The 26,131-nt window shown below is 41.8% G+C and overlaps 1 protein-coding gene across 1 annotated transcript in view; it reads right to left on the bottom strand.

Moving 5' to 3' along the window:
- The window catches only part of itfg1 (integrin alpha FG-GAP repeat containing 1), a 94,881-nt gene that overhangs the window by 58,722 nt on the left and 10,028 nt on the right, over window positions 1-26,131 (bottom strand). The window contains exons 7-9 of the mRNA XM_086025273.1: window positions 17,255-17,304; window positions 13,522-13,603; window positions 7,284-7,378 (exon numbers count right to left, since the gene is read on the bottom strand). Coding sequence (XP_085881399.1) covers window positions 7,284-7,378; window positions 13,522-13,603; window positions 17,255-17,304 — 227 coding nt within the window. The remainder of the gene's footprint in view (window positions 1-7,283; window positions 7,379-13,521; window positions 13,604-17,254; window positions 17,305-26,131) is intronic.

The following is a 26,131-nucleotide window of genomic DNA, read 5'->3' as shown; positions in this document are numbered from 1 at the left end:
AAAAAAAAAGAAATCCAATGTAATCCGGCAAGTCAAGTCATGTAGTTAATGTTTAAATTGAAAATTTGGTAAGTTTTAGCCAAGCAAGTCCTAAATCCTAAAAATGGTGATCTAAGTCTGACTCCAGACAAGTCAAGGAACTCGAGTCCCCCACCTCTCAATTCTGCCACAGCGGGCCGAGCTGAGTATTTCCACAGAGTCGTGATAAGGGGAAAGGATACTCGGCTGTCCTCAATTCCCCTATTAAAATATAGCAAGATTTATTTGAAATGGGATGAATCGAAAAAAAAGGGGGACGCGAATCCCCCAACTGCACAAAGAGAAATGCAAAGGCAGTCGAAGTGGTTGAAATGCAAATACCGGGTAACTTTTAAGGCAGGCCCAAGAGTCAATGTTTGACTTTGAGCGAGTGTGTCGTCGATCTCTCACCACGTCAGAAGAGTTTTACATGACCTCTCTCAATTTCCCCATTCGTCATATTTGTCAATCTGGAGAGTTTTTTGGAAACATTTGTTCAACTGCGTCAAAATCATTATGATTTTTTTTTACAGTTGCTTGCAATGACAGGAGTGTCCCAGAGCGAATGTTGGTACCAGAAATTAAATGCACTGTATTTTGGGAACTGGGTTACCCAATAAAGGACTTTTATTTTTCAGTTATTTTGTTTAATAAATGTATTCAACAGGCCTGGTTCCTTTTACTTTCCAGAATACTGTAATTGTGTTAATCTGTGAATGAACTTTTCTGAAATCATGTGTAACCGAACAAACTTCCATTACAAATGTTACTAAGTGTATTCCCGTGTACGGGTAATCAAAAGATAAACACTTTAAGGTTCGGCATTTCGTTGTAGGAACAAAAACGTACTTTGAAGGCACGCAAGAGACACACTGCTTCTTTGCATATAATCATTGGAAAGTCAAAAGAAATCAGCCAAGATATCAGGAAGAGAATTATGGACTTGCACAAGTGTGTGAAAAAAAAAGTTAAAGAAAGTTAAAGCTTGGACAGAAATCGGTCTTCCAAATGGCCCATCTGATGGCACAACAACTTCGATATGACATCAACTGAATGATTTTGATGTCATATTGATGTTAAATTGACATCCTATGCCCACATCAATATGACATCAATTGAATAATTGTGATGTCGTATTGATGTTGAATTGACATCGCTGTTATGCTGTTAGAAATGCATATTGGCCAAACCTTTTTTCCCAATAAATTATCTGCAAGAAGACAATGAATATGCAGACAGCAAATATGTGAGCTTGATGACAGGGTGGACAAAGTCAGGGTGGACATTTAACGAGCACATGGTAGCTCTTATTAACATAAATCAACGAGCAAGCTGACTGTGTACCGTTCAACAAATACATTTTGTATTTCTGATCGGGTTTTTATATTAATTGAAATTTCACTATGACAGAGTGGACATGTTGATCTTGATAACATCCAACTACACATCTACTCATTTTTCATCCTACACCTACAGACACACAGCATGCAACACTCATCCAGGCACCTTGTAAAGCCTCACAATCAGTGAGAACTTAGAAAATTTGAAGAACAATCCTAACACAACTGCAGTTCACTGCAATACACCATTGAAAAAGCATTCCCTCCTCCGGGAATTTTAATTCAAACATTCTAGTGCTGTAGAAAGTGTCTATATTGCAGTTATCTTATGTGAACTGGTGTTCGACCTTGACAAGTTACAACTGCCTGTGAGGCCATCAAGGTGTTTGAATGTGATTTATGATTGAGTGTCTGTATGTGAATGGATGAGGGAACGGGGTGGTGGGGCGACTGCACCTGGCGACGATGGCGAGCGTAGGTCTATGATCAGTGAGCTTGTATTTGGAGGCTGAAGGAAAACAGCGAGTTGACGATTGAAAAATATCAGTGACGTCATTGATTAATCTACGTTGACCCAACTATCGTTACTTGAGTGTTGCCTACAAAACAAACTGACTAATGTTTACCCCTAACTGGTATGTGTGCAAATGTCCGTCCACTTACTGAATAATAAGACCTCAGAGTTCCATTAGTCTGCTACCAATTGATGATGACTAAGTGATTCTGATGGGCACTATACAAAATCTCACCCAAAATCCGCTGGGATAGGCTTCAGATCACTTCAATTAATGAAGACAACTGTGATAGAAGATTGGATGGATGTAATTTCGATGAGGTTCGTTGAACTTTTTGAAACACGTGATTTTACCTTAACGCCCACTTTTAAAACATTAAACTGTGCCTTTTGAATGCTGTTTGTAATGTTGAAAGCATGTCATTTCAAGGAGGTTAAAGGTCACGTAGCACAAGGTTGACGGGCGGCTATGACTTCATTTGCGGGTGTTAATGAGGTCATAGCAGGAGTCAGAGATGGAGTGAGACCATATGTCAGCATCACATGTCCAAGACCACCGACTGGCAAAGCGGGGCGACCGGGCGTGGCCGTTCGGCCGTCTGGCCAGCTGGCCAGCTGGCTCTGGTTTGGGCAGGGGCGGTGCCCATGCTGTTGGTGACGGATGTGCACTGACTGGAGCTTTTACACTCAGGCGATGAGTTTTCAAACCAAACTTGTCCGGGCCGCCACTTGTTTGGAGTGTCTCGCGGTTCTTTTGTGTTCGGAAAGCAGAAGCTAATCGAGTGCTGACGTGCGAGCTGCACAAGGCCAAGTGGATGTGACCCCAGCCAAAGCCTATGGGGGGTGACTTGCTTACTGACTGCTGTGCGAAATGTGCGAGGATGCAGCATCAGTCCGCTTTCACAACATCGGACAGTGCTTCCATGCAAACTACTAATACAATGATATATATGGTGTCTACAAAGTCTCTTCAGAATAAAAATAAATAAATCCAGGCGCACCCAAAAAAAAAAAAATCAATGAGATAAGTGCCTGTCTTTATATGTTGCCAGCATTGATACAGCAATGTTTCCCACTCTTTTCTTGAAACTATTTTCCGTGACTTTTTAAGGACTTTTCTGGGACTCTTTCATCTGCTACAAGTCAAGTTATCACAACATACACTAATAAATTCCACCCCCAAGTTTGGAGAAGAAAAACCTCAAACTCGAAATACAAAGCTACATACGGCAACACTCTTGAACTGAAAGTCATCAAATGAGTCCTTCCTAGGGTCTGAAAATTCGGTAAATCGAGCAACGAAGTCATATGGAAACACTGGGCAGAAGAACAGTGCTAAAAGAATATGCGAGCTGATTGGTTCGTAGCGTCGCGTGGGGCGCAGTGCCAGCTAGAAGCAGAGATGAAGCAGAAAAGCTTTAGAGCTCCATGTTGCCCACTGAAGAACAGACTTTAACCCATCTGCGTTCACCCACAAGGCAGACAGAAGCAGAGGGAGGAAAGACCATTTTTCCAGGACAACTCAAGAGTTTCCAGGAAATGGCGCACTTTTTTTTTCTCATTATTAATAATTTTCCAGTTTTTTCAGGACGCGTGGGAACCCTGATAGATTTCAGACCGATTAAGTATAATTGACTAATTTCCCACAGCAAAATAGCTGGTTGTAGAATGTAAACAAATTCATTTTTTCCCCTCTCCATTCATTGTTAGCGTTGTCAATTATCATTACGATGATTGTTAAGGTGAAACAGGTACTGTATAAGTTACAGAAAATGACTCGTCTCGTTTTTCATGTCAGGTTAAAAATTCAGTTTCCCATGAGAGTAAGTCGACGGACCACAGTTGGATCCTTATGACAGTGCGGGGTTGTGTCAAAATAAATATTCAACGGCAGAAATGGGTCGAAGCTACCCTGTAGTGATTTTATTTTAGCGAGGTGAATTTAAGGTCTGCAGGATGTTAAAGACACACAGGGGGTGGATGCCGATTGCTGCTTTGGGGCTGAACAAAAAGCCGACGTGCATGTAAATACAACGTGATCTGGTTTGGACTCAGCGGGGCGTCCTTGCTAACCCGAGGGTATCTCATCAAGTGTTGTTTTTCATTTTCTTTTCTCTTTTTTTTTTCAATTCCACAGCCCTCGTCCATGCTCTTTTCTTGCTCCTGCTGCTCTCTGATGACATGTTCGACTTCAAGTGGTAATGAAGGCAACAGAAATAACTCATCCCCTCTCCATCAAATGCCCTACCTCCAACACACACACAGCCTGATAGAGCCACTTAATGTGTCTATCCATTTCCCCTTTATCCCTTTTGATAGAGACAGTTTACGTGACACCATTTTTAAAGAACATTGAGGGTTGCAGGCACCAAAACGTAGATGCTAGAAGTGTTTTGTTTCTGAGAAGCGATAAAAACTTTCTCAGAAAACAAAACTGTAGAGACAGCCAAATTTAGATTTTTTTTTTTTTTTTTTTTTTTTTTTTTTCAGAAGCGCTAAAACCAGGACAACCATGTTTTGGCATGTGTCTTGAATTTAAGGTCTTGACATTGTCTAATAATGACTCAAAGGGAGCATTTTAGCTGAAATGCGGTAAAAATTATGTTGTTCTTGTCATTCGTTTGTAGAAGAACAGCATTTTTAAACATGAAAACATTGGAAAATAGGTTGCTACGATAAAAACTAGCGGCCTAACGGTATGGGGGAAAATATTGAGGTTCAGTACGCAGAGATGGGCATTCTGTCCCAGGGATGGAACAGTCTGTCCGTCCGGATGGGCGCATGCCCATTTTGGGGACAGAGGACGGAGGGCTAAGCAAGGACCGAAGTGTGACGGCATGTAAGGACAGGAGCGCTTTAAAAGGACGAGGACGGACGGGGTCAAAGGATGAATATTTTTAAGAATGAGGATGAAAGCACGGCGGCCATGTTGCGGAAAGAGGACGCAGGACGGAATGGCAAAATAGGATAAAGCGCCCATCTCCGTCTTTACGTGCCTTGGTGTGAAAGTTGCATTGTTTTGGTGTTTGCAGTGAACACAGGAGGAAGCAACATGCCAAACCACGAATGGTAAATTCTCCGGTAAATGACATCATATAAAACACAGCAATAACCCTCTGCAACATTGATAACCTGACTTCTTTTTCAGGATCAAAACACCATACATCCACAAATCCAACACACTCAACAGGATATTTTACGAACAAAAAACTACAAATAATGCCTTTGCAATCTTGCTTATAGGAGCTGTTTATTTGATTATTCTTAAAGACATCAGCATTGTGGACCCTGAAAAAAAAAATCTGTGTAGAGGCTGACAAAATGCATATAAAAGAAGCTATCGGATGAAAATCGGTAAAGGCACTGTCAACTACAGTCCTGACATGCATACGACAGACTTTTCACTCTTTTCGACCAACGTGAACATGGATGGATTGGACGTTTTCGTCTGTGGAAGCTTCATCGCAGCTTTGCTCAATTTCACTTCACCAGCGATGATAATCCTCATCTCCTCTCTCCAGCCAATGCTTTGTTTTATGCTACCCTTGTCCTTCACCACCTCTTTCTAAGCAATTGTTTCTTGTTGCTGACAGTGAAACGTGTCGCATGAAAGACGAGAGAAATGCATCTACACAAAATACTCGACTTTGAATGTGAGGGTGTGGGGGCGGACACGGCGGATAAGCCGATAACATTTCTATTTTTTGATTCGGAAGGGGTGGGGAATAACCAAATGGAATCTGGTTCTCCGGTGGCAGAAGATGGAATGAAAGGGAGTCAGGCATCCTGCCAAATGGTAGGATGTAAACTGAAAAGACCATATGTGGGTGGTGGTGTGTGAGTGTGTGTATTATTTAAGCATCAGTGCTTCAAAACTATTGGATGGATCCAGTAGAACTTCTAAAAGTCTGCTCTGTCAGATTTGTGAACACAATTTTACTCCATTGTAAATAATGGGCCAGCACGACGGTCTTGGAGGTTGGCATGAGAGGCTATGTCTTGTCTTGTGGGTTTTCTCCACATACTTTGGCTTCCTCCCACGTTCCAAAAAGATGTTAGTTTGATTTAACACTCTAAATTGCCCTGCGATTGACTGGTTAAGAAGGGCATGCACACATCCCATTTTCGTACACTCGCTAGAGTGAGAAGAGTGAAAATGGAGATAACTGTTGGCGAGTAGATGTGATGCTTTAATTAGTTGTTTTTTTTAGGATACTTATACTTGGATAATACTTTATAGCTTTAAGTAAAATACAAACTGCATTTACAATACCTTATTAAAGATGAAGTCAACCATAAAATATTTTTTCAGGAATATGTTCTATGCAGGCCCACTATTCGAAACAAGGCATCATGAGTAATATTGCGTTTATGGTATATCAGTTAAGCGGCAAAATCCACCCGTTTTTAGCCATATCAGGGGGCGGCCATTTTGACACTTCTGTCGACTGAAAGGGGCTCGGATAACGGCCAATCATGGATCAGCTTCAGAAAACAGGTGAGCCGTGATTGGTCGTTACCTGAGCCCTGAGCAACTGTGATGGCAGCTGACAGAAGTGGCAAAACTGCCGCCCCAAAGATAGCTAAAAACGGGTGGATTAACGCTTATTCCACAAACGCAATATTTATCAGAATGCCTTGTTTCAACCAGTGGGCCTGCATAGAACATATTCTTGAAAAAAATGTTTGGAATGACTTCCCCTTTAAGTAAAAAAAAATGCTTGAACCAAATGACCTGTAATTACACAAAACCTGACTAGTAAGAACAACTATCTTGTCAGACAAAGAACAAATCTATTTTTATTTGAGGTACTGTATATGATTATGATCAGATTATAGTGTTTGCAGTGTTCATCTGACACGGTATGAGGAGAATCATGAAAAATACAAAAACAAAAGAGTGAGGGTGGACCACAGTGTGCATAGAAGTAACACTTAACCAGAGGGCAATGTTTCCACCTGCTGAGATGACAGTCATGATTCCCTAACATGACTACCAGCGTCATTCTGCAGTTTTTAAGTAAGCACGGGAATGTTGTGAAAGTACTCACCAGGGTTTTGTTTTTTTTTTTGTGGATGGAAAGCTTAGATTAAAACGTTCCTGCCCCTGCAAAAAAAGCTTTTCATTTCTCCTCGCCCAAATTCTCAGCTACGTTTATTTTTTGGTGACAAATGACAGCCGCGTCTGCTGCAAATCATTTTCTTAAAGGAAGCGACCTGCAATCTCAGGAAAATATCGAAGAAAAGCCAGGTTCCCTGCGGTGAAGGCATTGTTTGTTGTATGAAACAAAATGGATTGGTAGAATTATTGATGTTGGACTTCCCAAAAAATAAAAAGGGAAAATGTAGAGAACAGTGACGTTGTTTTTATCACCCAATGGTAGTTTCTGTCTGCGTGCGTGTTTGTGTACCTCTTTGGAGCCCAACTTGGCCAGGTAGATGGCGCTGCGTTGGCAAGCTTCGTCCAAGCACACAGGTAGGAGGTGGTCCTGGTAGCCGTCGCCATCTGCCAGAATTAGAATGACAGTGTTATCAAGTAATCAATAAATAAGAACAAAACAACAAAAGGTGAAATGGGGAAGCAAATTGGCAAGTGTGTAAAAAGCGGTGTGGAGAATTTTAAGTAAATACATAATATAATAATTATTATATTAATAATACATTATTATATACAGTATTATATACAGTATAATAATATACTTATCTTCATGGAGAACATGCTGGATTTTTTTTTTTTTTCAAAAATTGTTTGGATGAAAAGAAATCACAGAAGAGCAAATTTTAGGGGAGTGTCATTTGTGTTTTCTTGAGTGGCAAAAAGGTGACTTTATTTAGGGGCTGTATGGCTGAGTCTGACTGGAACCTGAAGCCGGAGCATGGCAGAATTATAGAGGCTGACATATCGTTAGGAGAGGGGAAAAAAATACACAATGAGAGAAAATTTAGTCCTTCAGAGGCTGACATTCACCATCTTGTCTCCAGTGTTTACCGACTACCACCCTCCTCCCCACACAAACTAATGCAGTCCCACCTGCCCTTTCCACCATGAATACCTTCTTTCATCTATCTTTTATCCCCATTGCTTTCATTCCAGCTATGCCCCTTCTTCACGCTCATCTGTCACTCGCGCTCCTTCCCGTCGAGGTACCTTCCCCGGTATGCGTCTCCGTCCATCTTTGCCACCCTTTGTTCACCACCTGCCTACTCCTCCCGAGTGCTTTTCATCTGGCGCCCCGACAAGCTGATTGGCAGCGGAGGAAAGGGAGCAGCAAGTATGGACCCAGGTTCCAAGAAAGCAGAGGGGATACAAGCAGGTACCGATGAACCAACCAGTCCGGCCTGAACTTATTGACATGCTCGGTACGGCACTGAAATGCACGGTATTCCATAATTTATAACAAGCTTTTTTTTGTTTTTTCTTTTTAAAGGGCAAGTCAACTAAAAATATTATTTACAAGAATATGTTTTATGCAGGCCCACTAGTGGAAACATGGCATTCTGATTAATATTGTGATTGTGGAGTATGAGTTAAGCAGTAAAATGGCTCAGCTTCAGAAAATAGGTGAGCGGTGATTGGTCATTACCTGAACACTGAGCAACTGTGATGTCATTTTCAGTCGACAGAAGTGACAAAATTGCCACCCCCTGAGATGGCTAAAAATGGGTGGATTTTGCTGTTTAATTTATATTCCACAAACGCAATATTAATCAGAATGCCATATTTAGACAAGTAAAGGCGCATAGAAAACAATGGTCTGTCTCTCTCTCTCGCTCTTTTTTTTTTTCATAATTTTTGATGCCCTTTTCATTAACTTTGCAAAATAATTTGGCATGGAAATACCCATGATACCCTTTCTTAAAGATCTTCTAGTTGGTAAAAATGTCTGGCATCTTTAATGAGACAATTTCTCATTAATATCCAGTATGTAAATAAGCTTTGCTCTGATCTGATCACTGCTGTGCTCCATATTAGCATGGAAATAAGCTTTCCTCCATTTAATAGTTGGCAATATCTCAGCTGTTGCTACAAACCCCAATTGCAGTGAGGTTGGGATGCTGTCTAAAATACAAATAAAAACACAATAGCCTACAGTGATTTATTTTGCAAATGAAGCCACGGTGTTGTAACTTGCAGAAATGTGGTCTGCTATTGTCTTTCTGAAATAAGCAGGGACCTGCCTGAAAAAGATGTTGCTCAGATTGCAGCATATGTTCCTCCAAAACCTGTATGCATCTTTCAGCATGAATGGTGGCTTTACAGATGTGCAAGTACAGATGCTAGCTTTGAACTTTATGCTGACAACAGTATGGATGGTCCTTTTCATCTTTGGCCCGGAGCAGATGACATCCATGATTACTAAAAACAATTTTAAATATGGACTCGTCAGACCATAGCATTTCCACTTTGCGTCAGTCCAAATGAGATGAGCTTGGGTAAAGAGAAGCCGTCTGCGTTTCTGGGTGTTGCTGACATAGGGCTTTGCATGGTAGAGTTCTGTAGATGTAGCAATAAACTGTGTGTTATGTTTCTTTTCTACCCCAATCATGACACTCTCCTGTTCAATTAACCTGTTCACCTTTTGAATATTCCAAACAGGTGGTTTTTTTGCACATTTCTCAATTTCCCCAGGTTTTGGTTGACCCTGTCCAAGTATTTGTGGAGTGTGTTGCAGGCATCAACTTCACAGGACGTTTACTTGCAATTTGAGGGATGTGGAGTGTTCTTGCAAAGAAAAGTCTGAAAATATTGCCATATCAAGATGTGCCGCAGTGTAGTCAAGTCTCGTCGGGGGATGAAAGGTTGACGAGAGGGAAAATGAGGGATGGAGGGAGGTGTGGTGGGGGATGAGGGAATGAGGCCGACAGAGAGGAAGACAGAGAGGAAGCGAGGTGGAGAGGTTGCATGTAACACGATATAATAAGATGAGTGGGAAGGGAGTAGCAGAGGTGGAGCTGGAGGGAACTAGGCTAGCCTGTTCACACGCCGGCTTACCTGAGCACGCGCACACATACACAGATTTTAAATATCACATCAGAACACATTCGTGTCTCGCTCTATGAAAAAGTCTCCATATCTGTGGAAGTCTGAGGTCACGCAGCAGCCTGCTTCCTCCTACCTTCATGGCCTTCTCACTTCCAACATAGCCTCCATTCCATCTGCCCCCCCCTTCTGAAAAGCCTGGTATCTTGCTTCCTGTCGCCATCCTGCCTGCCTACTTCCAACACACCTCTTCCACTTGCCCCCCACTTCCGTTCTCCATTCTACCAACCTCATTATAATGTATATGACACACGCCCATATTCCTTGCCTTTATCCATACTGTACCTACTTCGTTCAAAATGTCTTCCTTCCGAACCACTAACTATATGTCTCATCACCTAACCATTCGTGGGTTTTTTTTTGTATCCACCACCTTTGTGGCTGCAAGATCTCAATCTGCCTCCTTACCAGCATCCTTCCATGCCACCTCCTCCTACCATCTTCCTTCATACTGACCTCCTTCCCTACTAGCCTCCCTCGTTCCTGCCAAATTATGTGACCGCCCTCCTTACCGCCCACCTCCCCCTGACCTGCAGCAAGGTCGGTGTACACACAAGCCAGTGACCAACTTTCAACAGCAAAAATCGCAGGCAAATAAATCCGTGTCTGAAGAAGAAAATAATACATAGCTGCACAGGGCCGGTAACCGGAAATGAATTAGTACGTTATTGCACAACTGGTGAGAGGAGGGGCCTATAAGGTCAAAAGCATAAACTATCCAATCTAACAAATTCAATCCAATCTATTAGGAATGTTATTTGTTTGTTTGTACAATAAAAGGGCCGAGTTTTGATTTGGATTTTTGAGACCAGCACAATAAATGTCAAAATAATGACAATAAATTACTCCTTTTATTTTTTAAGCCAATTTAGCTTTGCTAAAGGACCAAATAAGCTTATCAGAAATGGTGATTGACAGGAAAGCAAAGTCTTCAAATGTGTTTCAGTTTAAACAGTAACGGTTTAATTTTTTAAGAAAAATGCAACTATTGTGAAAGTGCTTACACAGCTAAAAGTTATTTCAATGATTTACAGGCAAGCCAAATCTCAACTCATATTCCGATTAATGTTGGGGAGTAAGTTTGTATTTGTTTATAACCATTATCCCGGTTATTCCTAAGTCGCACAGTGTTACAGAGCACCTGGCTGTTTATTAAAGACAAAGCACCAGAGGGAATGTCCGAGGTTAACGCTGTCAAGAGCACCCAGCAGGCCACTTTTGCGGCAGCGCGGAGATTAAAGTGAGCCGGCGGAGATTTGTGGAGAATAAAATGTAAAGCCGAGACGAACAATGACTCACATCGGCCAAAATTGTTTAAGGGGGATAAGACTTTCACAAAAATGTGTGTGTGTGTTGTGCGTTGTGTAGATTAGCTCCGTCTGGCAATGGCAACGGCGGGAGAAAGTTACAGGATGAGCCTGCTTCAAATGCAGAGGAGGCTTAAGGGACTTAGCCAGGGAGCCTCTCGCACACCAACCGGGACCCAGTTGAGTTAAATCCGGTCCTGCACAAGATACGGCTTTTTAGGTGTTTACTTTTTAAATTTTCTGTCCAATTAGCCTCCCGATAAGGGCTGCCCAACTGAGTTAGACTTGGTGAGTCCAACAATAAAGCCAAGTTCCTGTAAAGCTGGTTCGCTCTCTATTTAATATTACAGACTCATTCGGCAATATATTCTAGATGACGAGTACTGTGGTAACACTAATCAACAACAATGTGTAAATGATGCAGTCATTAAGCACTGACTATATTGTAAGGTGTCCAGGAGTATGGTAGTATCGATCAGAAAGAAATGTCCAAATAAAGAAGACTAATAAAGATACGATGACGAATAGAGTAAAAATGACAGTACAGAGATGTGCAAATTGTCTAAATGACAATGTTCAAAAAGTTAATGGTAAGATCAAAGAAGCTGCTGGAATGTCTGCTGGTTTTAAAATGAATTATTTAATCCCGGCTACCAGTGGGAAGGAGCTGGAAAAGGTAGTGTCCAGGTTGGGTTGAATCCAAGAGGAGATTCCCTGCTCTTATTTGAATTATCCTCTTGGCAATTTTAACTTTCCGTTGCAGTCATATCGCCAAACCAGACTGCGATGGATGAACCCAGTACTGATTTGATGACTGCTGAACAGAACTGCATTAACAGCTCTTGTGGCAGGCCGAGCTTCCTCAGCAGTCGCAGATAGAACATCCACCGCTGGGCCTTTTTGGGGAAGGAGTTGATGTTGGCCTCTCACTTCAGGCCCTAAGAAACTAATTCACAGGAACTTGAAGGTCTGAATTTTTGACACAGGGCGGTTCAACTTCATATCTACATCGCTAAGGGTGTTCAGCTTTAGGTTGAGCTGCCATCACCAAGACACCAGCTGCTCCAGTTCCAGACTCATTGCTGTTGTTCATTAAGATGATGACTGTGGTGTGTTCTGCAACCTTCAGGAGGTTTACAGCTGTGTGCCTTGAGGTGCAGTGATTTGTGTAGCATACAAAGAGCAGTGGAAGGAGGAAATATTGGGTTGGTAGTGATGGTGGGCGTGGATGACGTGGTTCCCCCCCCGAACCTCAACTGCTCTGCCCATAGCCAAACTGCAGTGGTCCCAGCAGGGGTTCTGTGATGCTCTTCACGTGATCCAGCATGAGGCGTTCAAAGGACTTCATGACTATTGATGTCAGGGTCACAGGCCTGCGGTTGGTCAGTCACAAATTTTCAGATATCTTCGGGACTGGGATGACAGGGCGTGTTAGCAGGATAGGACTCCATACAGTTCCAGAGATCTGTTGAAGATCTTAGTGAAGCCAGCTGATTAGCGGAGACTTTCGGGCAGGGTGATGAGAAACCATCGAGTTTGGGAGCTTTCTTGAGCTTTTGTCACTCAAGAGCCGACTCACATCCTGCTCTTGAATGGTGAAAGGTTTGGTAGAAGGTGGGGTTTTAGAAGGTGTGATAGCGGCTGTTGGCATTATGACGGAAGTCGCTGGTGGTGGGGATGAGTGGGTGTTGTGTGTAAAAAAAAACAAAAAAAAAAAACGTGTATTTTTGTCTTTAGAACAGAATTAGTTTGTTAGCTAGACCACTGTAGTAATCCACTTGGAGGGAGGAGTGGGGGGTCTCTCCTGTAGTTAGTGATGGTTCACAAGCCTTGTTACAGTAACGCAAAGTCGTTAGCAGAAAACAGTTTGTTTAGCTTATCTGAATAGGTTCTCTTGACAATGCTGATTTATTTTCTCATCTCGTTTGTGGCCTGTTTATATAGTTCCCTGTCCCCATTCTTGTCGGCATCTTCGGTAGCGAAGTTTGGCAGTGGACCACAGCTTCTTAGTGAATGAGCGGCTATAAACATTTTTACGGGGCAGGTTATTTACTGACATCTTTTTGCTATTATTTCTGAGGGATCCAAATGACAAAGTGGATGGCTTCTCTCAAGCCTACATTGATCTATGTTAACTTTTGGAAACAGAGCAAAACGATTTCCAATTCCCAATCAACCTCTCTGGATAATAGGTAGCACTTGTGCAGGTGTCCAATGCTCACTGCTTAACCGCAGTTTTAAAAAGAGCAAAAATATATAGAACAACTTGAATTCTACAGATTCCATGAGAGTTGCACTCACCAAAATCAGCAAAGGATGATTGTCCCACGTTGGGAAAGGGAGGGTCTTCGGGCAGAACAGTTGCCCGACTGAAGTTGCCATCCTGACAACATGTGGAAGAGAAAAATGAGACATAATATATAAAATAATTAGTACTTGTCATCATGTTCAATAAAGTACCCAGTTATGGACACAAACAACAATCAACAAGAATATCCAACATTCTCTCCTGAAAATGAATTGCATTGGGCTTATTCATCAGTCAAATATGGCATGCAAATTCATGGAGCAGGCATCTACTGAGCACTGTAGCAGGGGCTCATCCTCATGCTGTTGGCACCAGAAGACGACAACACGAATCAATTGCAACAGAAAAATGTATATTATAGCTACGGCAGGAAAGATTTGGTAATTATGTCACGGGCGCAACCCATATACTGTACCTCAGCTCTTCTACTAATTCCACAAGTGCATGTCCCTTACAAATTAGGCAGCGGCACCATATAAAAATGAAAAAGACTTAAGATGTATATTATCATTACATCACTAATTTAAAGCAATAAGCTTTTTTTTACAGTCACACATTTCATTTATTAAGAATTCAAACATGTCACACAAGTGTAAAACGACAACACGCACACAGAAGGGTGTTAACTAACAGAAGATCAGATCTTAGCTAGTGTGATTGACTGTTGCAGGCTGCTGATTGGTAAATGTCATGATTAAAACCATGTGTGCGTCAGTGGATTTGATGTGCAAAGATGAAAGGCTAACACATCTTATTAGTCCCCCGTCTGTTCACATTACTCTTAACCACATTCACACGGACCAACTATAAAGAAACACTGCAATATCACAGTGCACCTATCCTGTGCAACGTGTCACCGCTGACAACACAACGAGTTGAAAGTGGAGATGCAGAGAACATAAGTAACGTGACTGATTAAAATTCAGTGGACGTGCTATGTAGCAGGCACGGCCTTTTGCGCACTGTACGCGGCCCAACAAGCGCACAGCTTTGTCGTTTAAGTGTAGTATTCCCGCATTATAGTCGCGGACGAGGAGTTGACCTTTAACAAACACCTCTCCACACTACAGCTCGTTGACCTCCGCCTCGTCCTTCTCGGCGCCCGACTTCTTTTCGATAACGACATTAAGTCACAAGAAGGTCTGGATGCAGGAAGAGAGGAAAGCAACACAGTGGTATCTTCACTTTAGGACCTTATTTCATTTTGTGACCAAGCTCACAGCTAAAATGTACTTGCTAATTAAAATGGTTTTCCCCAATGACATGAATGTCATTAATCGATTCAGCCCCCCAAAATATATATGCAAAAAAAAAACAATGTAAAGAAATAGTGGTTTTACAAAATTGAATTATTGTACATACTTGGATGTGGACTTGTGACGTCAGGAGCTGGAGTCGGGTTGATCGGTTAGTTACTGTGAGAATGAGTTGCGACAGCAGCTGCATGAGAGCGTTCTCATTTTGTATTTGTGCGTTTGTCCCGTTCTATAAAAAGCTCCAATTGTATATGCGGCTATAGTGGCTCTCCTTGTCCACATGTGAGGGTAGTACAGTTCCTACATTTACTTAGCATGGTCTGTGTCTGAACTCAATTCGTCTGTACCAATCTGTTATGTTTATCATCATCATTATTGCAGTATTCATAACTCTGGTGACATTTTTGTTTGCCGGCCGTGACATTTTCATAATGTAAAAAAATTGTGTCTTGGCTCAACAACGTTTCAGCGACATGGTCCAGTTTATTGTGCAAGTAAGAAGGCCACGGTAATAACATACACACACGGACAATTGTTGGTGCCCCTCAATGAAATATATGTATGCATGTACCGTACATACGTACGTACGTATGAAATATGTATGAACATACTTGTGTATGTACGTATGTATGTATGAATATATTATTTCTCTGTTCGGGAAAGAAAAACTCACAGCGGTCACAGAAATAACTTGAATCTGACAAGAAATAAAAATGTTTAAAAAACAAACTCATGAAACACGCCTGGACAAAACTGATGATACTGCGAGAAAATACTGAAAATAGGGACATGTTCAAGCAAGCTGTGTCCTCTAATTAGCATCACATATCAAAAAAAGAACATTAATAGTCTCCCTCCTTTGTCTTTATCCCGTGGGGCCAAATTTCCAGCAAACAAGCAGCTCAAGGAAGACATCCTCGAAGAGATAAATGAGAAAACATCCTTGGTGAGCATAAATGAAAGGGGGTGAGGGAGTGGGACGGTTGTGGGCATTAAGACGGTTGAAAATTCTAAACACTCTCCTAGTTTATTTGCTCATTTTTCCTTTCTTTTTTCATCCCTGGCTTGTCACCATTTCGTTGCCAACCCCCATCCTGTTTCTTCTTGCCGGGCCTCCTCCCATTCCCTCTCGCTGCGATAAGATACACTGCTGCTCGCCTTGTGCCTCAACCTGCTGAATTTCAAGCAGGGCCCCAGTCCGCACCACACTCACGCACGCACACACGCACACGCACGCACGCACACACAAAACAGCCACACAGTCTCTCCTGGCTCTGCACCGGCGGAATATTAACGAGTCCTGCAGCAGCAGCCGACAATCCAGCAACCCACTGAAGCTTCACAGATCGCAAATGAACAGAGGTGTGGGTGCTTCATGACTCATCGTCTCTGATGAGCAGGTTAACACCTTCGGGTCGTGGAGGGATAGAGGGTTGGGGTTGAAGAACAACACAACACAGTTGAATAGTCACCAGGTCCCATTTCACCACGGCTGACTGAGAACAGAATGAACTCTCCTAATGTTTGAGAGAACACAAGCTATCCTCAAAGTAAACACACGTAGAGTAATTCTCCCCATATTTTAATATTGGGGACGTCGTTAATATTTTTCAATTGTGGGATTGTGAAACCCTTTTGATAATTTTCTGTCATAAATGCGTGATGGAAGCTTTGAGTAGAGGTTAGACAGGCAGGCAAGGCTCTTTGGAGAAGGCATGGTGGTAAACCTCTCAAGAAGATGCAGAGAAAGGTCCAGTTTGCTTCTAGAAATCAGTAGTGATATGGTGCAGCTTGGGTCACAATTGAGTTGCCTATTTTAGAGGGTTTGCGATGGGCCAAAAGTGGGTACACACTTAAATTTATATGTATATCTTAATTACTATTACACTTGTGAAACACCGTTTACTAGGGGTGTAACTGTTTTTGTATTCGTCCCGTACCGCTTCACGGTTCGGTGCACGCAGTCATACGACGAATACGTCTGATGAAGGAAAAAAAAAAAAAAAAAAAAAAGAAGGCAACGCCTGAGACCAAGCGGCCGCCACATCTGCTGTTCGAATAAGAAATGGATCAAAACAAATGTAGAAAAAACATGGCAAGTGCGGGAGAAAGCATATGGAGCTGGAGGAGCCGTCTGCACTATACAAATCAGCCGTTTGGGAACATTTCGGCTTCCGATTTGAGCACGACGGCGATGGAGTGCGAGCGGTGGAGCAAACAAGAACTGCGTGTCGGCGTTGTTCGACCTCCGTGCGGTATGTTGCAGGTAACACTTCAAACATGCTAACACATGTAAGACGGCATCACCCCGATACAGTTACCGGGGGTAGAAAAAAGAAACCCGCTCAACTTATGTCAAAAACAACTTTTCAGCTAATGAATATATGCTAAAAATAGTAAATTTCAATTCTACTGTTGAAGAGTTTTTATTGACCTTTCCATCTATGGAAACAGAGCTGAAAAAAAGTACCTTGCTGATCCATGTCTCAAACTTCGGCCCCTCTGTTGTCAGGAACAAATCTGAAAGGTGGAAAGGCAACTGGTTAAGTCAGGCTTAATATTCAATTATATTTGGTTATATTCGATCTTTAAGCAGCAATAATGATGCAGCGGCTTCACACCAGCGTCACTGAGGCAATTGCACGCTATTTTCCCCTCTTTAGGGTTAGCAATTTTACACATTTTTCTCCCCTCTATGTAACTCCTGACTATAAAAGACGTGACAATGGGGGAATGGTTGGAATAATTGCAGCAATCGACTTAACTTCAAGATGAGTTTTAACGCATTCAGGGAGGAATTTATTGAGACAACCTGTGTATCTCAAGACATTCAAGTAAAGAAAAGTCACCGTTAGGGTATGATAAACAAGCCCCAATTCCAATGAAGTTACATTTGGAAACGAAGATTACAAATGTAATACATTTAATTTTCAAACTGATAAACTTTGTTTGTTTTTTTCTCCCCAACTAATTACTCATTTTGAATTTGATCCAGTGGACGCAACACCCATAATTTCCAAAAGCAATATGAAACGTGCACTCGTCAGACCACAGCACACCTTTCTGCTTTGCGTCAGTCCATCTCAGATAAACTTGGGCCCAGAGAAGCTGGTAGAGGTTGACAAAGATTTACAAATCAGTTGTATTCTGGAAATAAGTTTAAAACCTCTGACATCATGAAAAATATCACTTGACTACGCCACGGTGAAAGGGCTGTACCTTATAAGAAACAGCTGGAAGTCACTTTGAAACCTAAGAGCCGCAAATGTTGGATTTCCTTTCTTTACTACGTGTCGGATAATTTTGTGGTTTTTCAAACAAGGCGAGGAAATATTACTTTTTCTTGTCACAAAGCAGATCGGATTTGTGAGATAAATCATCCTAAATTACAGTAACTCCCTCCATAACGTAATAACGTGATTTTAATGTCACTTCTTCCTAATCTCTCTCTTTTTATTACACACTTTTGTTTAAAAAATAAATAATTTCATATCAAAAAGAGTTCCTGTATTTTTATTTTGCCTTTTAATATATCTGATTTAGTTAGAATAAAATATTAACGAACAATACAAAGCATGTAAATACTTAACACAAAAGGTTTGTCTGAGCCAAATTGGAGAGACAGCATCAGAACGGTACCACATCTGCCTCAATTTGAGTCAGGAAAAGCACTGCATATATCAATTCTTTCAGAAGATCCGCATCAAGGCATGTTTGGAGGTAAATGCAGCTTACTTAAGATTTGGAAGGGAAATCAGGCTGCTGAGGGAATTGGGGAGCGGAGGGAATCACCAGCGAGTCCGACAGTGTTTCCTGGTCTAGCAACGGCTAATTGGACATGAAATAAATACTGGCATTGATCTGCCTGCATTCTCCATGTGATGCTCAGAACTATCACTGAACAGTGAAGGAGAGAACAGGGCTGGGCGCAAAAGATAACAGGGCAAGTGAAGGTTGACAAGCCGGTGATTTTTATTTTATTTTTAAATTTATTATAGTGATCCAAAGCCCTCAAGAGGAAATTCAACTTGCACTCTGCTGTACTGTATAGATGCATTGCACGCCACATATCAAGAGCCATTCCACACACGCAGGCATTTTATTTGCTTATTTTTTTTATTGCCAAGTTATCACAATTGGTATTTTATACTGTATTTGGCAGCAAAAACATTTTTAGGGTTTCTCAGAATCTGTACATCAGTGGTGACAGGAATTTCAATGTTAAGAGTACAACGGATATATGACATCCTGACAGACTGACGAAATGAAGCCACTCTCTGAGATTCAAGTAAGCAAAGCGTTGGAGACACGCCGGGTGGCGTGTTGATGAGTTTCGCCTTAATCAGTCAATCAGGCCTCTAAGGCAGGATCCAGCCGTGATTAGCTGATTAGCTTCGGAGAGAGCTGATCATTCGGTAAACATTCCACATTGTCGCTGCGGGGCGTCATCTTGCCAAGTTTTATCTCTGGAAAACTCTTGCCTCCACTCCACGACTTGTTTCCCTAAAATATCAATCATTTTGACACTTCAGCCTCGCCATCGGCTAGCTGGGTGCAGAATGAGTACTTCCTGCCTTACTTACAATGTGGTAGACAATGGGTAGGCATATGTGTTTTTTGTTCATTCTCAATAAGATATATTGTGAATAACACTTTTTATCATCAGCAATTTTTTTTTACATTAGCTTCAATAATAATCTTGATGTGATTGAATAAAAACATCAATAAGAAAGCCGTTTTCTTTGTGCCAAATTGTAATGTAAATAATATAAATATATATTATAGTATAAAATATATAGTATAAACTCTTAATTTGCATTTAATTTAAATCCGATAGGATTTACTCCTCAAAAGGTTTTCCTGTTTAATGAAAAGATGGGGAGTATTCACCCATTTGATTAACTCAGAAAAGGAGTTATTTTCACAAATGATCCTCTTTTGTCCCGGTGTTTGTCTCTTTCACATACTTAAATACCATGTCAGCCTTGGAAAGAGCTGTTAGCAAGCCATATAAAACCATCTGCCACCACCATCGCTCACTTTTAACACAGGTTTTAGAGTTTACTCCTGACGTTTACTTTCATTCCAGAGAACCATTTGAATTAACATCGCACTACAGAGGCATAAATAAAAAGATTTGCCCAAAGTAAAGGACGGGGTTGTTACAAAGACATTTTTGCCTTAGAGACACGGCTGCTCAGACCGACTTGGTGTCCATTGCTTGCGCAGTTTTTGTGTCGGGATCCCCAAACTTTTTTTGTACGGGTACTATTCAATGATTCTTCAGTGACCTCTCAGCCTGAAAAATGGATTACAGTAAACCTCTGCTATTCACAGCGCAAAAGAGACAAAAGAGGCAAAACAGGAATTTATTGACACACTTTAGCAACGATTTATCAGGCGCCTTCCGCAGCTATTTCTCAGAATCTTTAAAAGAAGCTGTTATTTTTTTCATGTTTGTTTGAGGAAGTTATTTTTTGTTTGAGTCACAATTTTACCATTTTGCCCTTGCCAAGAATAAGAAAATAGTATGGCCAAACTCTCTGATGTCATTCTCCGTGAGCCAGGAAGTGCTTTGCTACCGTAAGGATGGATACATGGACAAAAGGTTTTAGTTTATGTGCTAAAGCTTGTAAACATTTTGCAAAGTTTCGTTCTTTTATATACATTATCTTCATTTGTGAAATTTCTACATTTTATACCTCCTATTTATTGGAGAATATATTTCTAACCTTTCCTTTTGACTTGGACATTTTTGTTACACATTCAGTGTCAAATATCGTCTATGGGGTTTACAAGTAAACTGCGGACGGAATTGGACGCCAGGGCTGATCCGAGCACTGCCGAGCATAAGCAGCCCCAGCGAGCGAGGAGTGCTGTCACACTCGGACACTCGGTGAAAGTTGCATACCTACCGGAGCTGAAAAATGTGTTTGTGTGGGAGGGCAAGCGCTACTTGCGTCAGGGGAGCGACAGGGATTCTGAGTGCTAAGTGGTATGTCGTGTTGCAGGGTAATTAAAGGCACGCTCGGTGCGAAGGCTGCAGCCGGAAGATGCACAATAGGAGTCACGCAGGGAGAGATAGCAAGATGCAAAACAGACGGAAAAAGAACAGCCGAGCAAAACAAGTCACAACAAAGCGGACGAAATCTCTTAATTACAAAAAGAGGCAATCTGCAATTGCTTAATTATTTCAGCTTTCTGATGCGTCTCTTTTGTCTCGTGAAACCTGAAAGGATAAACTGTCCCGACCACACAAGCATGTGCGTCCGCACGCGTGCGGCACACGCCCGCCTCCGCGCCACACAGCCGTGTTGCCCGCGTTGATGAACGGTCGCAGTCGTCCAATGTGTCTGTCAGGTTTCCCATCCGTGAAGATCATTTTGCGGAGTATGTGACTACATTTTAAGCACAATCATATTTTCATTATTTCATTCCTTCATTTCTGTCAAATTTCAATGTGCAATACAACCACTGTGCTACATAGTGTGCATATCCTATAATGTGTTAGACACTTTAACATTTGTGTGCCTCCTAATTAATCATCAGAGAGACAAATGGCTACTACTAGCGCAGAGTGGAAAGACAAAAGTGAACGCTTATAAAAACAGTAAAAGCACAGGTTGCATTGTCACTGGTGGAAGCCACAGTGGAACTCCTCCACAAGTACGAAACATGCCGAAAACCAAAGTTGTGGTGGTGCAAGCAATCAAAAAAAAATGGATGCTCCGCAGAGGAAAACACCAGAAGGGAGACATTGATGCCACACATTGATTCTCTCAGCCCATCCATAGCCTCTCTCTCGGGCTAAAGTCCATACCAGACAATCTCTACTCAACTAGCCACTAAAGTATACAACACATTAATCACAGTAGAGTAGTAGACATTTGTCTCTCTGGGGAATCGCTTTGTCAACATCGCCTTCCATGTGATAGCCCGGCTGTCATTTATCCGCAGCAAGCTGATAGAAAACCAGCGCTCTGAAGGCTAGCGTGTTGCAAACATGACAACTCGAGAGCTGAAAAGGTGGCACGTGGTGAGGTGACTCACGTTGATACAGAGGTTTTGACTTCTCGGGGAGGAGAGGACAGGCAGGGAATCGTGGCAGATGAGCACTGCTTGAGTTATTCATAGACTCTCCATCAGATTTGTTAAGGGGATTGGAAGCAATTTAAGGGACCGCCTTTGACTGTTTGACTCAGGCGGCATTATGTCTCTCTATTCCATTTTGCCCATGCAAGCGCACTGAGGGGGATAAAGACCAGGCTAGCTATTTAGCCCGTCTTAACAGGTAGGGCGGCCGACAGCCTCGGTGGAGAAAGAGAACCCAAGATGGACGAAATCATCATGGTTCTTTGACTAGGTATCACCTTCTTGGTTGTGTGAAGAATACACACAATGCTGGAGGTCAGGACAGTTTATTAGCGTTGAAGCTGTGGATCAAGGCGTGAAATGACTTGTCTGGGATGAGTCACGCATATGCGGCGAGAAACCACTGGGTAAGCATGTGAAGTGGAAAATATGTAAAGTAGACAAAGTTCTGAATGTGAGGCAGTGTAGTCCCACACCACTATAACAAACACACTGTTCAACAAATGTTTGACTGTGGTGAGTGACATGAATATCAATTCTTTTATTGACTGTTGAAGGTAACAAGTGGAAATGATTTTAACCGGTGGTTAAAGTAAGAGAGAATTAAACAACCGGCCACTAGTTGGAAAAATAATCCAAACAGACTACAGAAGTACAGGAAACCCTCGAATTACGACGTACACGACCCACGACGTTTCGACTTTACGATGCTCGTGCCTCTTCCGCCATTTTGTCCCCAGCACTACAGTGACATTTACATGCAGTCAATATTCAAAGTTAAGGTCAAAATTCAGATTTCTGAAACATTTACCCGTTTACATGCATGAGCGGATAGAGTTGCTCCGGCATTTGAATAACCCACTGTGAATGGCGACGCACGGCATCATGACTCAAATGGACGTCATTTCCACTTGTCACTTCCAACTCTCAATAAAACACTTGATATTCATATCACTCAACACAGGAATGAAGCAGTCGCTTTCCTCCTCGCTCCAAAAGAGTGCTTTTGTGCTGCATCTCTGAGCTTGTTTACCTCTGCTTGTGTATTTGCGGTGAGTTGCGCGCCAAACACCACACTTCGGCATACAAACATTTTCAGCGCTACAAAGGCCGGGATGCAGTTGAGCATGCGCAGAGTGTCTCAATCGTGTCTGTTTGCATTCCGGCAGTATCGTTTTCTCCATCCACCTCTCAGCAGTAATGGCAAGTACGGCACGGCATGTTTTTATTTGAATGTATTTTCATTTTTATTCGTTTTATTCATTTTAGTAATTAGTCATTTTTACAAGTATTTTGACGTAAATTTCAACTTTAACAGTGAAATCTGACATACGCGGAAATTCAGGTTACATTGCCAGTGTAGGAACGGAACTCGTTTGTAAACTCAGGACTTCCTGTACAACTTAACTCATTCACTGCCACTGACGTATTTATTTGTCTTTTCACAGTCCGGCCATTCAATCACAAGAATTTATATATTTTTTTTTTCAAATGTTAGGGTAAAAGTGGGTCTGAAAATCTCTGGCAGCGAATGAGTTAATCACAGAGCTTCCACCTCAACATGTTTTTCATAAGGTGCCTTCCAAAGAACAATTAATATATTTAATGGCGCACAAGTAGTCAGGTCTTCCTTATAGTGTGTGTGTGGGGTGTGTGCGTGTGTGGGTCTATGTGTATCAATCTATGCATGAATATCACCGTGTATAACGACAACACATCCACAGCACTAATAACACAAACACAAGTGCTAGAAAGGCACAACAGTGTGGGAGGTAAGACACGCACAATGTGGATAATTATTCCGTTCACACCGCTAGCCCGTACACCCTCACACACGCACACAGGCGCACGCACACACATGAACACACGTTAACGCACTAAAATGAGAAGTCACTTCATTCTGCCAAGCTTGTGCTTTCAAAGCTTCCAATTAGCAGCTTATCACAAGCCGAGCTCCTAAGGAAGTGGGAGGATTTTAGTTAGGGTTCAGCAACGATTCACAAGTAAAAGTCAGCTTGGTTTTCATGTGATAGCTTGGACAGCCAGCAGAACGATACGTCTTAATTGGGCGACATGGTGAGACGATTTCAAAAGCTCGATTTACGCTCCATGTCGTGAACTTCACCTAGCTCCTTGTTGGGGATGAACGCGGCTACGGGATTGCGTCTTGAATCATATGGGCAGAGTAAAACTGCTACAGCCTTTTAAAGCACATGGCCAAAGAAAATAAGAGTTCTCAAAATGTCCCAAAAAATGACGGACTGTGATGCAATGGGCTGATAGATTCACTCCACTAATTCTGTGACTTGGTCAAGTGGAAACATAATGCAGTTTCCACTCGCTTCACATTCCTTTCTCAGGAAGACGTAGAGGCGGTGCAACTGGAAAGCAGATTTAGTGGCAAGAAATAAGGCATTTTTCATTATTTGGAGGTATTTCGGATAAATACAGTACTTGTGTGTGCAGGCCACAAGCTCTCACCCCCAGAGATTTTTCAATGCATCGGGCAACATCGTAAATTGTGAGGGGTCCTGTCTGAAATCAGACATGGTTAACAAGCTAGCACTCCTGACAAATAATTGATAGAAGTTGCATTTTAGACTAATGCATGCACACATTGAAAGAGTACCACACTCTCTCTTCTGTGATTAATTTCCTGCATAGTCCTTTGAAGACTATAAGGTATTTCACTCCATTCACCTTCCACCAATTGCAGCATAATACATTCATTTATTATTGAAGCAGTGCTGCAATAAATTTGATTTCCACTTCATTTATTGGTGACTGTGTTGGTGACTGACTGAGCTCGTATGGATAAAAATGGACTTCTCACAACCTTTTCTACAATGATGTTTTGATTTTCTGAAAAATGCTTAGCTTTGAATGAACCCATCGTCGTGTCGTATCAAATGGCATCGATATTGAGATATCTGGCATTAACTATTGGAAACATAAACACACATGACCGATAAGAATTAACATCGGTGGCAACGATTCAACATGGCATGGTGCAATGCAAACTGGGAACCGCACGGCTTCACCGTTGCTACAATACGTTGCTCATCAGTAGCGTAATTACATGTAGCATCCCATCATATTGTGTATTTTAACTTTTGAGCATGGTTTCTCTTTTTGAGAATTGCCCCTTGAGCACAGGGCCCCTTCCACCCCACAAGGTTTTAATTTTTGTTTATTCAATAGGTAATGATTCCGTACCTTATGGTTGATTATCATTGGGATTATAAAGGGGTCCGTACAAAAACAATGAGTCAAGCCTGTAAGGGCTACTTGGATTTAAAAAGGTTTTGAGAACCCCTGAATAAAGACACCAATGTGAAGTCGAGGAGGGATAACACGGGCAGCGTTACATGCTACCTGTAAAAAGGACTTGCAGCAGTAGCAGAGAAAAACAGAAGCAGCGTTGCAGACCGCAGCTGACAGTCGGCACTGTGACTGCCGCATTAGCGCCTGATGTTTCCCCCGCGCTTCTACATGTGTGCTGTCGCCTCGCTCTTTGTCACCACAGCTCTAAGCTATTACCGATTGTAAGCATCCAGGTTTATGTGAAAAGAATGGGGCTTTGAAGTCCAGAATCGGAGGGAGGAGAATAGAGGTGTGGGGTGGGAGGGGGAACAAGGACAAGCTAATACTTTCTGGATGTGTAATGCCCACGACTTGAATCATGCCTAAATCAGAATTTCTTGACAAGCTCCGACTTCATGTTGCATTGAAAACATAAACGTAAAAACTAAAGAGCACTATGAAAGCCTAAACCGTTGTTTAGGTGGGATTTTACACTGCAAGGATTAATTAGTTAATCAATTAACTAATTGATTGATGTTTTTTTTTGTGGGGGCTGCATATTTGGAAATATTGGACAGTAAACCTCGCTTTTCGGTCAAAAACGACAGTCAGTAAGTGATGCCCCAATCCCTCATTTTGTATTATTAGTATTTCCTAGAATAAAAATTTACACAAGGCTGTTTCCACGAGGGTTTTATGCTGCTGATTCCGATACCGACCATCCATGACTAATATCTGCTAATCCTGATTCCGGTACCGATTACATGACTTTGCTGTAAATTGTAATTTATTTTGGTGGGGCAATTAACAATGATTTTTCATAATCCATTAATATGTTGATTATTTTGTTGATAAATCAATGACTTAGATAAAAAAAAAAAAAAAAACTTTTACATTGCATCGTTTTTTTTTTTGTCCCATCTCCCTAATGATCTGTGCTGTCAGTGAGAGC

The sequence above is a fragment of the Filicampus tigris genome, chromosome 3 (assembly GCF_054856515.1).
Source record: "Filicampus tigris isolate MCC_2025a chromosome 3, RoL_Ftig_1.0, whole genome shotgun sequence".
NCBI lineage: Eukaryota > Metazoa > Chordata > Actinopteri > Syngnathiformes > Syngnathidae > Filicampus > Filicampus tigris.
Note: the sequence above shows the minus strand (reverse complement) of the source record. Positions and strands in the feature narration are given on the sequence as shown.